This window comes from Sarcophilus harrisii, chromosome 3 (assembly GCF_902635505.1).
Source record: "Sarcophilus harrisii chromosome 3, mSarHar1.11, whole genome shotgun sequence".
NCBI lineage: Eukaryota > Metazoa > Chordata > Mammalia > Dasyuromorphia > Dasyuridae > Sarcophilus > Sarcophilus harrisii.
In genome coordinates this window covers 10,532,860-10,553,737 of record NC_045428.1, presented here as the reverse complement: position 1 = coordinate 10,553,737, position 20,878 = coordinate 10,532,860, and the positions used below count along the sequence as shown (strand labels likewise).

General features: G+C 49.9%; 1 protein-coding gene and 2 non-coding genes across 3 annotated transcripts in view; all 3 read left to right on the top strand.

The window, feature by feature from the left end:
• The window catches only part of ESPNL (espin like), a 36,439-nt gene extending 19,202 nt beyond the window's left edge, over nucleotides 1–17,237 (top strand). The window contains exons 6-8 of the mRNA XM_031961107.1: nucleotides 6,084–6,155; nucleotides 11,495–11,724; nucleotides 14,662–17,237. Of these exons, the coding sequence (XP_031816967.1) occupies nucleotides 6,084–6,155; nucleotides 11,495–11,724; nucleotides 14,662–16,204 (1,845 nt within the window). The 3' untranslated portion in view covers nucleotides 16,205–17,237. The remainder of the gene's footprint in view (nucleotides 1–6,083; nucleotides 6,156–11,494; nucleotides 11,725–14,661) is intronic.
• Nucleotides 17,238–20,186: 2,949 nt separating this feature from the next.
• On the top strand, nucleotides 20,187–20,260 carry TRNAF-GAA. Its single transcript has one exon. It is a non-coding gene; the product is annotated as a tRNA-Phe (tRNA).
• A 545-nt stretch (nucleotides 20,261–20,805) lies between these two features.
• Nucleotides 20,806–20,878, top strand: TRNAF-GAA. Its single transcript has one exon. It is a non-coding gene; the product is annotated as a tRNA-Phe (tRNA).

Genomic DNA, 20,878 nt, shown 5'->3' with positions numbered 1-20,878 from the left:
CTTAAAACTAACCAAGCTGTCAAAAAGAAGGGACACCCATAATTCCTCACCTCTGTAAAGAAGTGGGAGGAAGTATCTTTTTCTGGATCTTTTTTGGAGTCAAACTGGATCATTGTAATTTTACAGTACTCTGTTTCAAGGCTTTGGTTGTTACTGTTGCCAGTAAAACCATCCCAGTCTTTGGGACCGATGTTTTCCTGGTTCATCTTAGTTACTGTTGTTCCTCTGTATTTGTTACACTCATTCTTACCTATAAGATAAGAACATGTTGCCATCCTTTGTTAACCTAGTCCACTTGCTGGGCATCTACTTTGTTTCCAGTTCTTTGCTATTATAAAAGTAGTGCAATGAATTGCAGAATGTGGAGATTTTCTTTTTTGTTGTCACTGATCTCATTGGATTATGTGCTTTTGGGGTCAAAGGGTATGGACGTTTTAGTTGCCTTCTTTGTATAGTTCTAAATAACTTTCCAGAATAGTTGGGCTAATTCCCAACTCCACCAGCCATGTATTAGTGTGCCCTTCCAAAACTGCCTATTCCCATCTTACTCATCTTTGCCAATTTCCTGGGTGTGAGATTAAAAACTCAGCGTTGTTTTGGCTTGTGATTTCTTTCATGTGGTGTTAGTAGCACTCATTTATAGAGGGCCTGTTGTATGCCAAGAACTATGCTAGGTGTTAGGGATACCAAGACACATCTGAACAGTCTTTGTCCTCAGGGATCTTATGTTCTATTGGAGGAAACATCAGGTATAAAATACATTTATATCAATCAATTAGTAATGTTGTTCTGTGTTCCAGACACTGTGCAAGGTGATAGAGAACTAAAGATAAAAGTGGAAATCACTATTAATTATAATCTCTTGGTATTTGGCATTTTCCTTTTTTAATTCACTTATGAATTCTTTCAGAACAGAGACCATAGCTTAGAGAAATTTTCTCTCTCTCTCTCTCTCTCTCTCTCTCTCTCTCTCTCTCTCTCAAACTCGATCTTGCTCTCACTCTCACTCTCTTGCTCTGCATGTCTATTTTTCTGTCAGTCTCTATCTCTGGCTTTTCACAAGCTTTCTGACATCTTATTGGCTCTCTCCCCTTGGCTCCATGCCCTTCTTCCCTGGTGCCCCAGATCCTTGTATTCTTCTGGAGTTTGATGTGAAATATTCAGTAAGACCTTCTCTCACAACCCCCATCCTACTGGAAAAACTCCTTTCCTTTCCCTATACCTTTTGTCCTGCTATGTTTCCACTCATGGTCATAAAACTTTAATAAGAACATTAGAAAGAGTTCCAAATTCCTTCTTCTCTTCCTCATAGCTAACATAGCACCTACTATGTTCCAGGCTCTCTTCTAAGCACTTTATAATTATTATCTTATTTGATTTTTACAACTCTGGAAATAGATGCTCTTATTATTCCCATTTTACCAGTGGGAAAACTGAGACAAACAATACACTCAGTCCATGTGAACCTACCCAGATGATATAGTCATCTGCCCCACTTCCTGGGGAAGAGTTAGTAAGGATAAATGGCTGAAGATGTCTCCCAATGGCTAAACTACCACAGAGGTCAGTGTCCAATCTGTTTAGGCGACTCAGGAACTCAGAACTGTATGAGTCCTTCCCAGTGGATAACTGCTCTGATTCCAGCTGATTGTTGTATCCCTTTCATATCAAGTAAATGGTAGGGATGGTGATGTTGGGGGTTAGATTTCCCTCCTCAGGGCATTAAGTATCCTGCCTAGGCAGCTGAAAAAAAAAAAAGAATGCCAGGCTTCCTAATAGAGCACTATTTTCTATTCTCAACCTCTTTTAAAAGCCCACTGGGGGCAACATTTCCTATTAGGGCAATACATTTTCCCCAACATTGTCAAGCCCTTAAACTCCAACACATTTGTGAAAGATATATTTTTTCAAACTTAATACCATTGTCTCTTCTCCAAGGAGCATCTACTATCTGCCCACTTTGCTATTCTGTTCTGTGTCTTCTTGGCATAAGCAACTGGGATGGTCAGGATAAGTAGACTTTTATGAAGTTTTAGGCTCCAGTATTGAAATTGTAGGAGTGAAAGAAAGTGAGTGAGAGAGGCTTTGGACGCTCTAAATGTGAACCCAGAAAGAGCCATCCAGAGCAGTCTGGATGTTGTTGGCAATAATTACATTATACAATAATTATATTCACTTTTATTCAGCTGGCATTTCTTAAGTGCCAGGCACTGGGGATCCATAGGCAAAAATGAAATAGTCCCTGCTTCCAAGGAGCAGAGACTACTAAGATGGTGAAGAACAATAAATACACAAATAAATGAATGCATAGCAAAGACAAATAAAATGTTGTTATTGTTGTTGTTTGAAAAGCGAGGAATTAAGGAATCAGGAAAAATAGGCCTCTTAACAGAGTCATCATCTGGGCAGCACATTCAAAGGCATTAATGATTTTGAGAAACAGAGTTGAGCCAGTGACGCTGGCATGAGGGCAAGTCTATTCACATGGGGAGATGTAATGTTGTGGATAGACTATGGCAAGTCTATTTTGTCTGTTTTGGCTGGAATACAGAATGCTTGAGGAGGAGGAGAAATAGGAAATCTTTCTGGAAAGATAATAGCAATTATTACTTAAATCCCTCATCATCCCTGGCCTGGAGTATTGCAATAGCCCCCAACTAATCTCTCCAATTCTAGTCTTTGCTATCCCCACTTCCTCATTCTAAAACCTCCTCCACAAGACTGGCAAAAAAAAAAAAATCTTCCTAAAGCACATATCTGACCATGTCACTCCCCTGCTAAAGAGTCATCAATGGCTCCCCATGGACTCTAGAGCAAAATACAAACCATTCAGCTCAGCTCCTGCCTATATTTCCTTTCACATGACTCCCTATATGCTGAGAAACTTCCTTAGTGAGCAGAGCAGAGTTCCCAAGGAGTTTATGCTTTCTTGGGAACTCTGCACCCCTTTAAAGTCTAAGCATCTCAGAATTACTAGAGCCCAGAGACATCGGCTTTCATGTGAGCCGGCCCTGTCCCCTGACCCAGCCTGGACTGGACAGCGGACCGCTTGTGTCTCCCACTGGGAAGTGGCCACTCTAGGCCTCCTGCCTCTGGGCTGGGCATCTGGCTTAGGAGAGGGCCACAAGAGCCGGGTCACCCGGGGCTTGTAACGGAATCTCAGCGGCCAGGCTTGATTTCAGGGTTCTTATCAAGTGGGACATGATTTTCTTTGGTCAGCGGCTTATGTTACCGCCTCGGGAGCCCCTGCATAATGTATACCAAGAGCCAGTCAAGGTGCCAAAGTCCCTGGAAAGAAGAGAGAATAAACTAAGGCCGGGGAGAAGGCAGCCAGAAAAGACCCTTTGGCCAGCCACAGGGTGCCAGTCTGCCCACCTTGGTCAGGGGCCCCATAAGCTGCCATTTACCCCAAGGCCAGAAAGCCACGATGCTCCAGTACCCAGATCTTCCCCAGAAGCCTCCCAAGTGATGCCCTAAGAATAGCTGCAGCTCTGGGGAGCTATTCTCAGTTGGGACAGCCTGGGTTCCAGAGCTGCTCCTGGCACACACTGACCACGTGAGCCTGAGCAAGCCCCCCAAGTGTGGGCATTTGCCCATAGCCAAGGTTTCATCCCCTGCAGGCAGTCTGGGGAAACCTTTGGGATCCTCAAAGAATTGTGATTGAGATGCACAGGATTACAAAGGAAGCAGATTGGGGGCAGCTGAGTGGTACAGTGGATAGAGCACCAGCCCTTCAGTCAGGAGGACCTGAGTTCAAATCTGGTCTCAGACACTTAACTTAATTTAGCTGTGTGACCCTGGGCAAGTAACTTAACCCCAATTGCCTCAGCAGGAAAAAAAAATAAAGAAAGCATAGGCATGGATTACAGTTGGCAATGAGAATGTGCCCTTAACAAACTGGCCCCATTCCCTGGCCCTTCTGGGAGGGTGGCTGGGATGGCGAATTTAAGCTTGGAATTAGGAAGACATTTTGCCTCTGACACTCACTGACCGTGTGATCTTGGGTTTTCCCTTCTGGACCTCTTTTCTCCGAATCCAAAAGCATGAATTGAGTGCCACTGTGTATAGTCCCTTTCTGAGAGATGCAAAGCTCTGCCTTCCTCGTTCCCCGTGGTCCTTGCTTTTGTGAAGCTCAGGGGAAAGAAAGTTTGTAAGGACCTTTGCGAACCTTTGGAAGCCATCAAGATGGTGGTTATCATTAGTAATTGTTCCTTAGCAGAGCAATTTTGGGGTGGCTCCTGTTAATTGCTTGGGGAGGCCTAGAGAGGAGCTGGGTCCCCTGATTCTGAGGCAGCATCCTCTCCCATGCAGCCTTTTCTCTGGTCCATGTGGCTGGGGGTGGGAGGGCAGGAGGAGATATTGGGATCCAGAAGGGAGCTCTGTCCTCCAGTCCACTGACTCTGGAGGTGGGCAAACTGAAAGCCAGGGAGCGGAGGCCCTTGTCTGTGCTCTTCCTGAAGGCAGGATCTTTCTTGTTATTAGGGGATTTCAGAATACTCCTCAAAAATATTTGTTTCTACTCGATTCAGCCCATCAGGCTACCCAGCAGTCTCTGGGATCTGAGCCATCTGTACGGTGGGCTGGTTGTCCCTCCAACTCTGAGTCATCTGAACGTTTGACAACTTTGTGATCCTTGTCTTTCCCTTCGGTCACCACTGAAACAAAAGTTTCACCCCACGCCCCCAAACCGGGTTTGCTTTGTTGGGCATCTCCCTCAGGGAGACAAGAGTGGGCTCCTTGAAAATTGGGGCTTCCCCCTTTCCTTTTGTCCCCCAGTGCTTGGCTAAGAGTGAAGGGCTCAGTTTGTAGTCAGCATGTACGGAATGAATGCTTTTCCATTCAAGTCAGCAAGAATTCATTAGGAGCATACTCCGTGCTGGGTGCTGGCCATACCAAAATAGCAGAAACATGAACCCAACTCTCATGGGCTTAGATTCAGTGAGAGAAACAAGATGTAACCTAACTTCCCTCCTTTTCTCCCTCCCTTCTTCTCTCTCCCCTTCACCCCTCCTTCTCTTCCTCTTTCCCTCCTTCCCTTCCTCCTTCCCTCCTCTTCCTCCACTTTTCCCTCCCTTCCTCAGGGCTCAGACCATGGCTGCTCCCTTCCTCCTGCCCCTCTGCCCACCCCCCAACTCCCTGGCCCCCCAGAGAGTCATCTGTTTGACAGGTCCAGTGGCCCAGGGCAGTGCATGCTACTCTGTGCACATGGCACCTTCCCTCCAGGATGGCCTTTCCTTTTCTAGGCCTCTGGAAAATGAGGGGATTGATCTCTGGGAATTTCCAGTCTCACGATCAAATGGGATAATATCTGTGAAGCACTTGGCCAGCTTGAGGCACATAGTGGGCGCTTAATAATACTTGTTCCTTTCTCTATGGTCCTGTGATCTCCCTGCTCACCCCAAGGATTCTGGCCTGGCCCGCAGAGGTCAAACCCAGCCCCTCACTGGGTGCTTCAGTTAGTCAGCATTTGGTAGGCAGTTAGCATGAGCCAGCTTTGGCCCAGTGCCCGCCTTCAGGGGGCTCCCGTTCTAACAGGAGAGAGGGCCCCTCAGTAACTGCAAACATATAAGATGAACACAGTAGAGATGGAAGGCACTTGAGGGAAGGCGCTCCCTCAGGGGTGTAGGGAAAGGTGGGTTTGAGAAGGTGGAGGAAGCAGGAGCACAGCAGGGGAAAGATAGAAGTGGGAGATAGAGGAGCAGCAAGGAGGCTGGTGGAGCCTCTGAGGGAGGAGGCCAGGCCTTGAGGGCGGGCCTTTCCATGGGGGCCCCCACTAAGGAATCACAGGCTTCAGGGCCGGCCCACCAGTATTTAGGAGCAGGCCTGAAGCCCCAGGAAGGCAGGTCCCTTAGCCCAGCCACTTCTTGGGCCCCACCCACTTCCCTGGGGTCATCCTGGAAGATCTGACCTTCGGTGCTTCCAGGATTGGCAGTTTTCTCCCAAGTCTGCTGCCAGGCTCCCTCCTGACAGCTTCAGGTAAGAGATCCAGCACACATCCCACAGAGAGCCAGCCACCTGATACTGATAGCCCAGCCCTTCAAATATTGATGGCCTGCTGAGCCTGACCCCCGTCCTCCCCGGAGGAGGCTGGTGCACCACGGCACGATGGGCTGGCCAGGCTGGTGGGCAGCGAGGTCCAGCTTCTCCTCCTCGAGGTAAGTGGTTCAGGACTGGCCTCCCCCAGGGGGTGGCAGCTGGGGGGCTGCTCTTCTGTTCCCCCTCCTCAGGCTATCTGAGAAACAGCCGGCACCCTTAGGGGCTCCTTAAATGGGCTTCCTCTCCTGCCTTGGGATCTCCTCTTCCCCACAGCCTCCCCCAGTCCTTTCTGTCATGTTTCACCTTTGGATGGCCCTTTAGGGTCTGGGGGAGGGGGTTCACCTTCCCTGGAAAGAGCCCTAGTGGCTCCGGCCGCTCCCGAGTCCAAGAAGTGTTGAGGGTTAAGTTTCACTGGCTCCTCTCCCGCCTCCTGGAAGGGCAGGATGAGGAGGATTGGGAGACGTGACACTTTTCCATTTCCCGAAGGCACAAAGAGACTGTTTGTCGGGGGGAAGCCCACAGGGCCTGCATTTAGGACACACCTGGTCTTAATCCCACTCTGACTGTCACCAGCTGGGGTAAGTCAATGAACTGCTCTCATCCCCGCTTCCTCCATCTGTAAAATGGGCAGCAGCCAGGCTATGCGGAGCCAGAGGAGCAGGGTTCAAATGTGGGCTTTGTGTGACATTGGCCGAGTCAGTCTCGGGGCTCGGTTTGCAGACTGTGACATTAGCCTGAGGGAGCTCTCCGTCCCCGGCTGCTCTCTGTCCAAGTCCGGACATCAGAGCAGTTACTGGACAACAGCTGCTGGAGGACGGTGGCCACAGCGGGGTTAATGCCCCAGAAGCACGGACTCTGTCCCTGCTCCCCTTACGCACCGGAGCATTTGGACCCGCCACTCGCCGCTTCGGTCTTTCTCCTGCAGGTCTGAGCTGTAGGCAGGAGCTTCTGCTCAAAAGGGGATGTGGAACCAGGGACGGAGGTCAGAGGGATGCAGGGAGAGCTGGATGTGGAGAGGGGGCTCTTTGGGGAAGGGGGAGGCTGGGGCCGGGGGTCCCAGTGGGCCTGTGAGCAGCTCCCCAAAGCAAATTGGGTCTGAGATCCACACATCCTCACCGGTCTCATGTTGTCAGTGAGCGCTAGTTACTAAGATATCCGGCGTCTGGGTTTCAATGAAGTAGTAACTAGGATGGGGCAATGGGGGCTGTGACTCAGAGTGCTCTTGGGGGCATGCTTCCTCCCCAAAGAGCTGTTCATCCAGGAAAAAGGAAGAGAGACTCCACTTCTTCAGTGGGTTAGCCCTAAGGAGTGGGTAAGGACAGAATCCCCTGGGCTGTCCTAGTCCCACGGAAGACCAAGGCAATGAAAGTGAGCAGCTCCTGGGAAGACCATTTGAAGATGTCAGTCTTGGATCTGCCCTCAGAGGGAGCACCTCGGCGCCCCTGGCCACCTGGGCATAGGGCCGGAGCTATTCCTGGAACAGAGAATACTTTGTTAGACACAGATATCTCCTGGGGGGGCCTTCCAGGGCCCCCCAGGACTTTCAGCCATAGGAAATGGGCACTTTGAGGTTCTGGGCCCTTGAGGGTAAGAGGCCAGGTAGATATACTTTTCCTATTTCTGTGCCAGGACAGGTCACGGGCTGAGAAGTGACTCCCCCTTTCTCAATGACATTCCCGTCCCCTGGTCCCCGAGTGGATTTGTCCTGGTTGTCGGGATTCCCACTCATGACTCTGCTAACCAGTGGAAGCTCCAGCCTCTTTGCTGAGGACCTCTGGGGTTACATTTCCGGGTCCCCGGGCCTGCCACCACTTTGGGGAGCGCACCCTCCCGGGTGAGCTCTCGGTTTCGATCGTCCCTCAGATAGGGAATCCTCCCCATCGCCTCTGGATATCCGAACCTCACAAAATGTTCGGCAGGAGCCACCTCGCTCTGAAGACCGCGTTGCTCCAGAGACGGGGCAGGGCGTTAAAAATGCAAGAGCAGCGAAGAGTGTGCTAAAGAACAGGAGCCTGGCCCCATGGTGGAGGGGACAGGGCCAAGCGGGCGTCACTGCCCAGTCACCCGGCAGCAGCCGGGAAAGCCGTGTGTGTGCTTCGGGGTTTGGACCCTGGAGTCCGAGAATTTCAGCCTTCACTCCTCCCTCCAATTGCAGGAGTTTAGGGTGGTCAGAGGTCGGTGCAAACCCAGTCCTGGGCTTTTTGGAAGATGTTTGGGGAGAGCAGAAGCTCTATTTGGGCCAATCGGACCCGACAATCCACACAGAGAGACAGCAAAATCGAGCACAAGCATCCGGGACGGGGCTGGCTCCATGCAGATTGACCCAGAATGCCCCATGCTAACATTAGCCAGGCTCCATTGAGTGTTTACTTATTTTGTAAGAGATTTCAGGGGCAAATTTGATCTGAATTCAAGGCTAAACCAGACAGAAAAGTTCTTGTTTCTCTAGTCACTGCAGGATCAAAGGGGAAAGGTCAGAGGCCCAGTTTATGATCTTTCCAGAAATTTGGATGCTTGGGATGGTGACAGCTGCAAGTTAGCAGGCTAAAAGAAGGGCTGCCTGGGTCTGTTTCTCTGCGATCTGTGGTGCCTCCACTTCCCCTGCTGGCTAAGGCTTGGGGCAAAGTCAAGATCAGGACTGAGAAATGGCGCCTGCATGGAAAAACTTGGACTCATTCTTACTAAAGTGTGAATGGTTGAGATCAGATCCTTATGGGAAAGTGAAAATGAAAAGTGAACCTAACTGATTGTAATCAGGGCCTCTGCCCCGGGGTTTCTTACCTTGCGGTTTCTGCACTCTCACTTAATGTATCCTGCAGGCATTCTGTCGGGGGTTCCAAGGCAGGCAGAACGGGGACCTTGTCCGAGTTTCTTCTCCGGGCTCCTGGCGTCCCCTTCCCCCATATGCAAGATGGGCTTTCTCTGTCTCCAGGTGACCAGGGTCCTCCCCTCTTTCCCTGTCCATTACCAAAAGCTGATCTCAGAAAAGATCGGATCTCAATCATGTCCACCCTAGTGTGGATGAGTTCAGTGTCTCTGTTTGGCCTCTGAGCCCACGGTAGGGCCAAGGAACCACGACGTCACTTGGCATTGTAGGGGACCACAGATGGGCAGGACTGTTGGGGCTCTTTTGCCTCCATTTTATAGATAAACTGAGGGAGGACTTGCCAACGGGCACACAAATGGCGAATAAGGCCCAGGACCTCGGCATTTAGAGCAGAGAGCTCTCCAAGGTACCACGGGAACAGGGACCGAAGCCCTGGAAGGCCAGAGAACCTTTGCGGGGCTGAAATGATGCAGGAAATCCACACAGAGAAGAATTTCTGGGGTGGAAAAAACTAACATTTATCCTGAACTCTGGACTTTGCAAAACCCATTTCCAGGCACTTACCCGTATGAGGTAGCTTCTCCCTGCCCTGCTTCACACAGATCCTTTTTTGTCCCTTTCTTTTGTGTTCAGGTATTGTGTGTGTGTGTGTGTGTGTGTGTGTGTGTGTGTGTGTGTGTGTGTGTGGATATGTTAAACCCTGTATCCGACTATGATTTAAAGGTCTTTAAGACAATAAAGGCAACTAGATGGTGCAGTAGAGAGAGCACTGGTCTCTCAGGAGGACCTGAGTTCAAATCCGACCTCAGACATTTAACACTTTCTAGCATGATGCAAGGCAACTCACACCCCCAATTGCCTGGCCCCCAAAAAAGAATCACCAAAAAGTTAAACGAGCAAGATCAATCAGGACATCCAAAAAATCTGATGTTATTTGTGAGCGACTTTCTGCCCTGCTGCCCTTCCCCTCCCCAGTCCATGGGGATCTTCTTTGTTTCCAGTTCTTTGTCACCAGGAAAAACATTACTAAATACTAAAATCTTCTGGTATATTGAGAATATTTTGGTATGTATAGAGCTTTTGTTTCTGTCTGTGACCTTCTTGAGGGGTGTGGGTAACTATGGGTTAAAGTTACAGAAATTGTGTCATGTTCCTTGCATAATTCCTAATCGATTTCTTAAATGGTTGGACCAATCCACAGCTCCACCAACAATGCACTGGCGTACTTGTCTAGAAGTTGGGGGTAAGTATCTTCATTGGTAGAAGGAGGTTCCTATGCTGATCAATGAGAGATTTGAGCAAGAGAATGTTTTACAATTATTCATCTGTGTACATGTGGTTTTCCCTCGTAGAATGTAAGCTCCTTCAGCGTAATTTAATTCAACTCAATTTAGTTCCATTCAATTCTTACCTATTACTTATTGGCTATGGAACCCAGGACAAATGAGTTAACTTCCTAGGTACTCGGTTTCATCATTTACAGTGCCTTCTTCCCTCCCTTTCTCCCTCCTTCCCTCCCTCCCTTCCTTCTCTATGTCTCTGTGTCTCTGTCTCTCTGTGTCTCTTGTCTCCATCCCTCTCCCTCCCTCCCTCCTCTCCATCACAGGTCCCTGCATAAGGGGATGGTCTGTAAATGTCTGTTGATTGAGTTCAGTATTCTCTGGCTTTTGATCCTTACACTGGGATGCTCATCCCTGTCCTTGTATCTCTAGAGAGAGCCTTGACCACTAACCATACACTTTTTGCTTCTTTTTGACTTGGGCAGTGAACACCTCGATCCACAACAGAGCTCTTGGCTTGATGACATGCTCCTAGGGGCATCGAAGGACACGGGCGATTGTGGCCCATGGAAACAGATATTGCCTTTTAATTGCTTCTAAATTTACTGCTCTTTTATTTCATTAAGTGCCATCAGGTGTTCCTGGGAGTATCACTCTAACCCATCATCATCACATGAACCGGAAAGCATCTGTCAACTGAGAGGCTGGAGCTGGGGCTGCTTTGGGGGCTCATCCTTCAGAACCTGGAAAAGGGGCCTCAGCTCCCCCCTCCTCCAGGATTTCCCTCCCCTCCCTCAGTTTGTAAGTTAATGATGGGCTGGGAGGCAGCAAGACAACGGTTATAATCCTTAGCTGCTTCCTGGAAGTGAAACCCTGGGCCTGGCTCTCGCCTTTCTAGGTTTCCTTATCTATGAAATGAGGGAGTCTGGGAAATCTGTGTCCTTTACTAACTTTTCCAACCTCTATCACCTTAATGCTGCATCTGCACGAGGGGCTGCAGCCATTAACTATGCTTTCATTTACAGTGGTTATTTGTGCTGGATGTAAACAAAAAGATGCCATGAAGTCCCTCATGGTCTGAGTACACAGTGGCCACTCCCACACAAGGTCCCGTTGTTGGCCGTGGTTCCAGGGTCCTTTGCTCTGCCTCCTTTTTCTCCGCCCCTCCTCCCAAGACATTTTCACCTTTCACTATAGAATATCACTAGAGCATCAGCCCCATCCCCAGCCCTTGCATCCAGGAGCTGCTTGGAGGCGTCTACACAGGATTGACTCTCAGAGGGAGAGAATTCCCAAGGTCCTTAGGTTCAGGTGGCTCGATCCAAACCTTTCCCGGCCCCCTATTTATTAGAGTCTGGTTCCCCTCAAGGTTGCCACGATATACAATGAGGAGAAAGCCCCCGAGCAAGGGAAGAAGATGGAACCACTGAATGACAACAAGGATGGCCTCGTCTCCTTTCCATTGGAAGAACTGAACCCATCGGACATCGATGCTCTGGTGCCCACCGAGGATGAGAATGGCCACTCTATCCCAGAATGGAAACGGCAGGTCATGGTGCGGAAGCTGCAGGCCCAGCTTTGGTCAGAGGAGATGACAGAGGGGAAGGTACAGTGCTTTCTGGGAGAAGCTGGTCAGTGTTTGACCAAGCCAGGGTTTATTTCTCTTTTTTAAAAATTGTTTTTAATAGACATTGATTTATGAGTCATATTGGGAGAGAACATTCAGAACAAAAGGGAAAAACCACGGGAGAGGGAGAAAAGTGAACATAGCATGAGTCGATTTACATTCAGTGTCCTTAGATCTTTTTCTGGATACAGATGGCATTTTCTGTCCAAAGTCTATGGGGCTTGCCTTGGATCCCCGAGCCACTGAGAAGAACCGAGTCTTTCGTAGTTGATCACCACACGTTCTTGCCGTTACTGTATACAGTGTATTCCTGGTTCTGCTTGTTTTGCTCAGCATCAGTTCCTGTAAATCTTTCCAGGCCTTTCTAAAATCAGCCCGTTCATCATTTTTTATAGAACAATAATATCCCATCGCCTTCATACGCCACAGCTGGTTCAGCCAGTCCCCAATTTGGGGGCATCTGCTCGTTTTCCAATTTTTTGTTGCCACAAAAAGAGTGGCTATTTTTGCACATGTGGGTCCCTTTCCCTCCCTCCCCCCTTTATGATTTCCTTGAGACCCAGTAGAGACACTGCTGGGTCAAAAGGTACGCAGAGTTTATAGCCCTTTGAAGACGGGCATTTATTTAGTGCCTACTATGTACCAGGCACTGGGGATACAAGCTGAGAGAGATCGTCCCTGCCCTGAAGGGGCTTCGATTCTAGGGGAAGAAGCCAGCATACAGTGGAAGCTGAAAAGATAGTGGGGATGGTCAAAAGTACTGTTAGGAGAGTTGTGAAGGTTGAACGGTCTGGGCCCCTCACCAAAATGAGATCCCAGGAGGAACTCCTTCCTGGGAGAAGGAGGCGGTTATGGCAGAGGGTTGTCTCAGGATGAGAAGGCTGCAAGGATGGATGGATGTCCCAGGCCCCGAGGGGGCTACAGTGGAAAAATGAAACCAATTCGGAGAAGATCCGATTCTCCTGCATTGGGTGAGTGTGCGAAGAGGGCATGGGGAGGCGGTCTGTGTCATGCTGGAACAATCAGAATAACAGCATAAAGCAAGGCAACAAAAGATCAGGGTTAGGGCTACAAGTAACACAGGTCTCAGGAGGCCCGGAAACTGGTGGTCAGAGTGGAAGCAGGGGGTCAGGAATCAGATTTGCACTCAGGAGATGGGGAGGAATACGTCAAGCCTGGAGCTCTAGAGGACATGCTGTCTAATAGACCAACAACGAAGAGACATCGATGCTGAAACAGGATCTACTCAGCCAGGAAGCCTCTTCCACTTCTCTAACTGGAGCCCAGGGGATCCACAGACTAGAAGGGAAACGTGAGAGTAGGGACCAGTCATCTAGGACAAAAGAAACGGCTGGAGCGAGTGGAGGGTCAGTGAGGAGGGGATATTCCCCACAGATGGGGTCTTCTTCTCTAGAGGCCATTTTCCTCTGGAAAAGAGGGTGCAAATGCATCATTTGTCTTCTAAATGAGAAATTTATCAGCTCTGATCCTGGAGAGTGAAGCTGATGATACTTTCTGCAAGTTCCCAATCCCATTCTGGGGAACTGAGGAAGCAAAGGAAACCCATGCAGACTTTGGATGTGTTGCTCTGAGTTCTCCTACCGTGTAGCCCGATACATTTGTTCTGTATCTCCCCTCAATCTTGCTCCTTCTGAAAACTACCTCAGAGTCCCCATTAGTCCCCTCGAAAAGCCCGGCCCGCGAGCCCCCACCAATGTTTCCTTTACCAGACCAACCAGAGGGCACACTTTTTCAAAGTAGAAGGCAGCATTAAACAGTCAAGCAACATAAGTAACAAAGAAAATGTCCAACACAGAAGGGATAAACTATTCCACAGATTACCACACCACTGGAGGCTATATTGTGCAAATAGAGTGCCATCGCAGGTGGTGCAGCGGCTAGTGGTGATTAGCTGTGTTATCCTGGGCAACCTTCTGTTTGCCTCAGTTAAGTGGGAATAATAACAGCACCTACCCTCCAGGATTGTTGTGAGGATCAAATGAGATTACAATTGGAGAGTGCTTAGCAACAGTTTCTGGCACATTGTGAGCATTATATAAATGGTAGCTATTATTATTATTTCAATAATAATATTATTGAAGCAATTATTCAGAAGAGCACTGAGGGTCTTTGCTTAGCGGGGGTATCTCCTCTATCGAGAGACTTTATGATTTTCTTGTCGATACATCCAATAGGCCTTCTAGAGCTATCGACAATAAGAGCCAAGGTGACCCGAGCAGTGCCCAAGTTGACCATTTGCAATCAGACAGAGCCGGACATTGATCGAGAATCATCTTATGAATTATGTCGAGCGTCCAGTTGTTGGAACCGACCTGACTGGCTCTGTGGTTTGATCATTATTTGGAAACTGTCCCAGTGATGACCAAAACACTGAAGGGAGCCCAGGATAATGAGATCCTGGTAGCCATTTCAAAATGGCCTTAGAAGTCAACTGGGAGAAAAATAAGTAATGAGGCTCTTGGAAGGGTAATAAGATTCGGAAGCTAGGGATGGAGAGAATACTTTGGTCATTCTCTTTGCCCCCCCAAAGACGATCTGGACTCGTCTAAGATGGAAGGCAAATGGGGAAAATGGCCACAGATGGCACAGAATGGGAAAGCGGGAATGGGTGACGTCTTGTCTTGCTAGAGGGGAAAGGTTCCCGAGACCCCGAGAGTACTAATTCATTTTAATTTGACCGAAGATCTACCGGGGCTCACAAGAGACGTCCCCTCCCTCATTCTTCCCTCCTCCAAAGACTAAGTAAGGATCTAGTCCCCTATAGCCAGCCAAGGGTGGGGAGCGGCTATCTATCATCCCTTGCATTCTAAAGTGAGGGAACTGGCCAGGGGAGGAAGGCAGTTACCGGTTAGGAGGCTAGAAGGGGGCAGTGCCCCACCCCCACCCCCACCCCCTCTTCTCTCTCTTCCCCGACAGAGCAGCGGCAGCGACCCCCCGGATTTGGGGGACTGGAGGTACTCGCAGATCCACAACGCCATCCTGGGCCCCTACGGGGAGCTGCTGACGGAGGATGACCTGGTCTACTTGGAGAAGCAGATCGAGAAGCTGCAGATGCGGAAGAGGTGCCAGGAGTACGAGAGCGAGCTGGGGCGCCTGGCCGAGGAGCTCCAGAGCCTCCTCCCCGCCCCCATCGTCAACATCACGGTCAACAGCCGCTTCCTGAGCCCGGGGCCGGACGAGGGGGGGGCGGCGGCCGACGAGGGCCAGGCGCTGCCATATTGGTGCAGCCACATCTCGGGGCTGCTGAAGAGCATGGCGGGGCTGCTGAAGGGCGTGAACGGCTTGGCCAGGCCGAAGGAGCCCCCCGCCCCCGGGGCCTCGTTCAGGGTGCGGGGGGGCGCCGCGGGCCCCTCGGGGAGCAGCGCCGAGAAGGAGATCCTGGAGTGCGGCGTGTCGGTGAGAAGCCTCCGGGACAACTTCGAGAAGCAGGCCGATCCGGAGCCGGCCGACGGCGGCGGAGGCGGGAGGGGCCCCGATGAGAAGAGCCCGGGGGGTCCCTGGGAGGCCGCTGACGCCCCGGCCGCCGAGAGGCAGGCCTCCGACGACCCCGAAGAGGCCAGCGACTCGGGCATCAGCTGCGAGGAGGCGTCCTCCGAGGCGGGCACCTGCCCCGGGCCCGCGCCCGAGGCCCTGCGGAAGGAACGGATCGTCATGCTCTTTCTGAGTCACTGGAAGAAGGCGGCCTACGCCCCCGCCCTGAGGACGGCGGCCAGGAGGACCCTGGCGTCCCGCGAGCCCCCCCTCCGCGAGCCCCCCCTCCGCGAGCCCCCCCTCCGCGAGCCCCCCCTCCGCGAGCCCGCCGGGTTGGGCCAGCTGCTCCGCCAGAGGAGCGTCATCTCCCAACTGCTGGGCAACTGGAAGGACGTGATGGGCCACGTGCCCGCGCGGCGGCCGCGGCGCCCGAGCCGCCCGCCCGTCACCTACTCCCCCGAGATGTTCGTGCCCCGCGCGGACGGGGAGCCCGTGGACTACCACAGCCTCAGCCTGGACCTCTTCATGCTGGGCTACTTCCGGCTCCTGGAGCTCGAGCTGCCCCCCGACGAGCGCAAGATGCGCCACCTGCTCTGCTTCGAGGTCTTCGACCACCTGGGCGCGCACAGCTGGGAGACGGTGCGCAGCTTCCACAAGGCCGTGACGGACGAGGTGCAGGCGGGCCGCCGCAGCTGGAGGGACGGCTTCGAGGACATCAAGGCGCGCTTCTTCGGCGGCGGCGGCGGCGGCGGCGGCGGGGGGCCCGGCGGGGGCCCGGAGCCCGGCCGCAGGTCGGGGCTGACCCCCGTCAGGCCGCCGCCCGGGCCCGGCGCCCGCCCCGAGCCGGGCAGCTTCGGCAGCCCGGACGTCTGCGGCTACATCGACAGGAGCTTCGCCTTCTGGAAGGAGAAGGAGGCCGAGATCTGCAACTTCGGAGACTGAGGCCGCCGGGGCCGCCCCGGGCTTCGCGTGGGTCTGTGCGCGCTCGGGGGTGTTAGAGACGGAGCGGGGAGACCCGCCCGGGCCGGCCCCGAACCTCCCAAGGGCCGCTTTTTTTCCTTGTTTCAGCATCTGTGGAGCCAGACCTTAGAGACACCATGTCTTCCAGTCTGCAAATATATTAGCCCGGGAGGAGAAGCATGGACTGTGACCTTCTCCAGGCCCCTCTGGTACCCGGATGTCAGGGGCCACTCCTGGTGTGGAAGTTCTCTCCACCGCAGTCAAGTCGGCTCCTCAGGAGGCTCCTGGAGTGGCCCAGGTGCTGAGAGTCACGGAGCTCCCAGAATGGTCTCCTCCCCTCCCCCCCTCCCTCACAGGCCCCCTCTCATCGCATAGTCTCCGAGTTGAAAAGTTCCCCAAAGATCCCGTAGCCCACCCACCGCTGACCAATCTTTCACTTAAAAGATCTCCGGGGAGGGGGGAGGGGGGAGGCTTTCCTATTTGTCCTGAGGCCGCTTACATGCTTGTGCTAAGGAGACCTGAATTTGCATCTTACATCCTTCAAGATCGTGGACAAATTTCCCTCGTGGCCTCAGTTGCCTTATCAGAGAAATGGGAATGCTTGTAGAAATAGGAGGATATTCCAATTAAGACAATGAATGGAAATCTAGCTTTCTGCACAGAATTAAAGGCATCCCTTTGCAGCGACCCTCAGATTCTTTACGACTAGTCCCGGTTCTCACCCACCACCCTCCAGCCATTAATCGGAGTCTGGTCAACAAAGAGTTACTAAGCAGTCACTACATGTCAAGCACCTCGGCTGAGAAAGGCAAAAGCGATCCCTCCCTGCTAGAGGCTTACATTCTGGTAGGGGAGACCCCCGTGCACACAACTGGGTACCCCAAAACTACCCGCAGAGTAGATGGCAGGAAATCAGGGAGGGGAGAGCATGGACAGCTCAGCCTTTTCTTTTCAGAGGCTAAACTTTTTTTTTTTTTTTAATTGAAGCTTTTTCAAAACATGTGCAAGAATAATTTTTCACCACCGACCCTTGAAAAACCTTGTGTTCCAATTCCCCCCTTCCTCCCACCCCCTGCCTGAGATGGCAAGTAATCCAATAGATGTTAAACATGGTAAACTATATTAAATCCAATATGTACACATATATTTATAACTATCTTTCACAAGAAAAATCAGATCAAAAAGGAATAAAAAAGAGAAAGAAAATGAAATTCAAGCCAACAACAATAAAAGAAGTGAGAATGCTATGTTGTGGTCCACACTCAGTTCCCACAGTCATTCCCTGGGTGTAGATGGCTCTCTCCATCACTGCACAAGTGGGACTGGTTTGAATCCTCTCATTGCTGAAGAGAGTCACAGCCATCAGAACTGATCATCCCATGATCTTCTTGTTGGTGTGTACAATGATCTCCTGGTTCTGCTCATTTCGTTTAGCATCAGTTCGTGTAAGTCTCTCCAGGTGAGACTAAACTTCCAATTCTCTCCCTTCTATGGATCCAAAGACTCCATGTTCCCTCACGGTCTTGGTCACTTTCCTGTGGAAATGTCCTTCCTGACCAACCTAAAAATGTCCTTCAAAATATATGGGGTCCAGGACTGAACACAACACTGAGGATTTGCTCAAATGAGGAGAGACGGCGGCAGGACCCTCCGCTGCCCATAATGCCCCTCTTCCTGCCCCCCAGGTCACCCAGGCTGCTTTTGGCTGACAGGTTGTGTCCATCAAAAACCCTGAATCTTTATTTCAAACTGAATTGTCATCCAACACAGTAAGCATGCTGGCCAGCTTTGGGTCATCTGCAAACTTGAAGCAGATTTTCTTTATGCCTTTTTCCAAACTGTTGATGAAAATGTTAATATAAGACTAATCTGGCTTGGTACATGGATCCGTACTTGTATGTATATATATATATATATATATATATATATATATATATATATATAGTAGAGATATATGATGTGTGTCTTTGTGTATACACATATGCACACATATATGTATGAACACACACATATATGAAGGTAGAAAAGCAGAATTTAGCCGCAGACTGGTGGGTGTGAGCGTGAGGAACTTAGGATTACCCCACAGCTGGCAACCTGGCTGACCCCGAGGATGTGGCAGTAAAAGAAAGGCCTTGAGACCTGTTGAGTCTGACGCCTATGGGACAATCAATCCAAGATGTCCCAAAGGCAGTGGGTGATGTGGGGCTGTAGCTCAGCAGAGAACCTTGGATTGAACAGTTCAGAGAATCATTTGGAAAGAGGTGACAATGGGAGCTGACAAAGTCATTAGGCATGAGGACAGAGAATGAAAAGGGAAGGAGCTTAGGAAAGGACCTTGGGGGACACCTTTGGTGATGGCAGGACAGAAATGAAGAGTCAGTGAAGAAGACTAAGGACAAAGGGGAACAGAACTGGGAGTGCAGGAAGGGCAGGGTTGGGCGCTACATTGGACAACCATTTGTTGGGCGTGGGATAGTGGGGATTCCTTCTGGTTATGGGTTGGACTAGATGCCTACTAAGGTCCCTTTACATCCTCAAATTTGACGGGTTTGGAAAACCCCGGGCCTATCTGTGGACCTAAGTCAAATGCAAGATCAAGCATCGCCTTGTTCAGTCTGCAGCGGGCCCATCACAGTCCAATTTCCTCTCACTGACTTCCTTACTGCCTACCTTTTTTGCCTCATGTTCCTTGGGAAGACCAGAGTTTCAACCATATTTGCTTTTATGCATGATTCAATGGGTACAGTGGAAAGAGAGTTGACTCATATCAAAGAACTGCCTTCAAATCTTGCCTCTGAAGCTTCTAATGGGGTGATCTTGAGTAAGTCCCTTAAACTGTGATGGGTCTCAGCTTCCTCCGCTGTAAAATGATGGCCGGTCCTTTCTAGATCAACAAGTTCCTATTTATTTAGTTCATTTTATTTTTATTTAGTTCAATTTATGAAACATTTACAACCTACATATTATATTTGGGGTTGGGGGTACGCAGGCCCCAAATGAATCACTTTCAACTCTCAAGACACTCAAGTTTGCGTGCTACTAGGGAAAACAACATATAAACGGGTAAATATAAAATATTTACAGAATGAGTTAATCATTGAAACTTGGTGGGATGAGGATCCAGGAATGAAATCTGACTCTGGAAGCTGATACCTTATTCTAAAGGAACAATATTGGTTCAAAGGATGAGGGAGGGATAAAGGGTGACATGTTTCTTTTAAAACATTTGTATAAGGAGATCTAGGAAGAGCTGGGGGAAGGGTTGAATCATGGTCAGTCCATTCAAGTATTGAACAGGCTGTCCTTTGGAAGAGGGATGAGCCTTGTTCACTTGGCCCCAGAGGACAGAATTAGGAATAATGGGGGAAAGTCATGGAGGGACCACTTGAGGCTTGATGTATCAGGAAATACATCCTAATCTTTTTTTTAAAAGCTTTTTATTTTTAAAATATACACACGGATAATTTTCCAGCATTGATGCTTGCATAGCCTCCTGTTCCAGATTTTCCCTTTCTTCTCCCCACTCCCTCCCCTAGATGGCAAGCAATCCAATATTTATAAATTATACATGTTAAAATATATGTTAAATCCAATACTTATATAATTATCATGCTGCACAAGAAATATCAGATCAAAAAGAAAATGAGAAAGAAAACAAAATGCAGGAGAACAAAAAAAGTGAGAATGTTATATTGTGATCCACATTCAGTTCCCACAGTCCTCTCTGGGTATAGATGACTCTCCTGATCACAAGATCATTGGAACTGGCCTGAATCACCTCATAATATATCCTAATTTAGGGGGCAATTCCAAAGTGGATCCCCAAGTGTGCTCCCAAAGGGATTAGAGACTGCCTGGCTTTATTGACCTCCAAGGGGTCTTCCCGCTGGGAGATTCTGAGTCTGAGATGCACAAAATGGCAATCATCACCCTGATCCCTCCATACCAGAGACTATCACAAGGAGCCGAAATAGCTCAGTTGGAAGAGCGTTAGATTGAAGATCTTGAAGGTCCCCGGTTCAATTCCGGGTTTCGGCTTTGGGGGAACATTTTAGACAGTCTGGTGCATAAAGCTCTGGACTGGGAGAGGATAGACCTCCATCCAGGTCAGACTCTTATTAGCTGGGTCCTATTGGGAGATCCTTAATGACTTCCAGCCTCTGTTTTCTTGTCTGTAAAATGCAGGATTCTAATATCGGCTCAATCACAGGGTCATTGTAAGGCTTAAATGAGAACCTATGTGTCTGCATGTATATGTATATGTACATAGACACATATATATGTAGATGTAGATACTATCTTTGTCAGCTTCAAGGTGCTATAGAAACATTAGCTATTACACTTGTTCATGGGGGGATGGAACATATATACTGTATCTTGGAAGTGTTCACTGCTGCCTAAAGAGAAGGGTCCGGGGAGTCTATGGGATGCACCAGAAAGGCCAGTAGTCATTAATGCATCTTCTTTAGTCTCATGTCCATTCCATTAAACTCCATCGATTTCTGGGGCCGAATCAGTGGGTCGTGCCAGACTTTGATGTAACAACTTTCATTTCCAGGTCTCCTGCACACAGGCTTTCAGGAGCCGAAATAGCTCAGCTGGGAGAGCGTCAGACTGAAGATCTGAAGGTCCCTGGTTCAATCCCGGGTTTCGGCA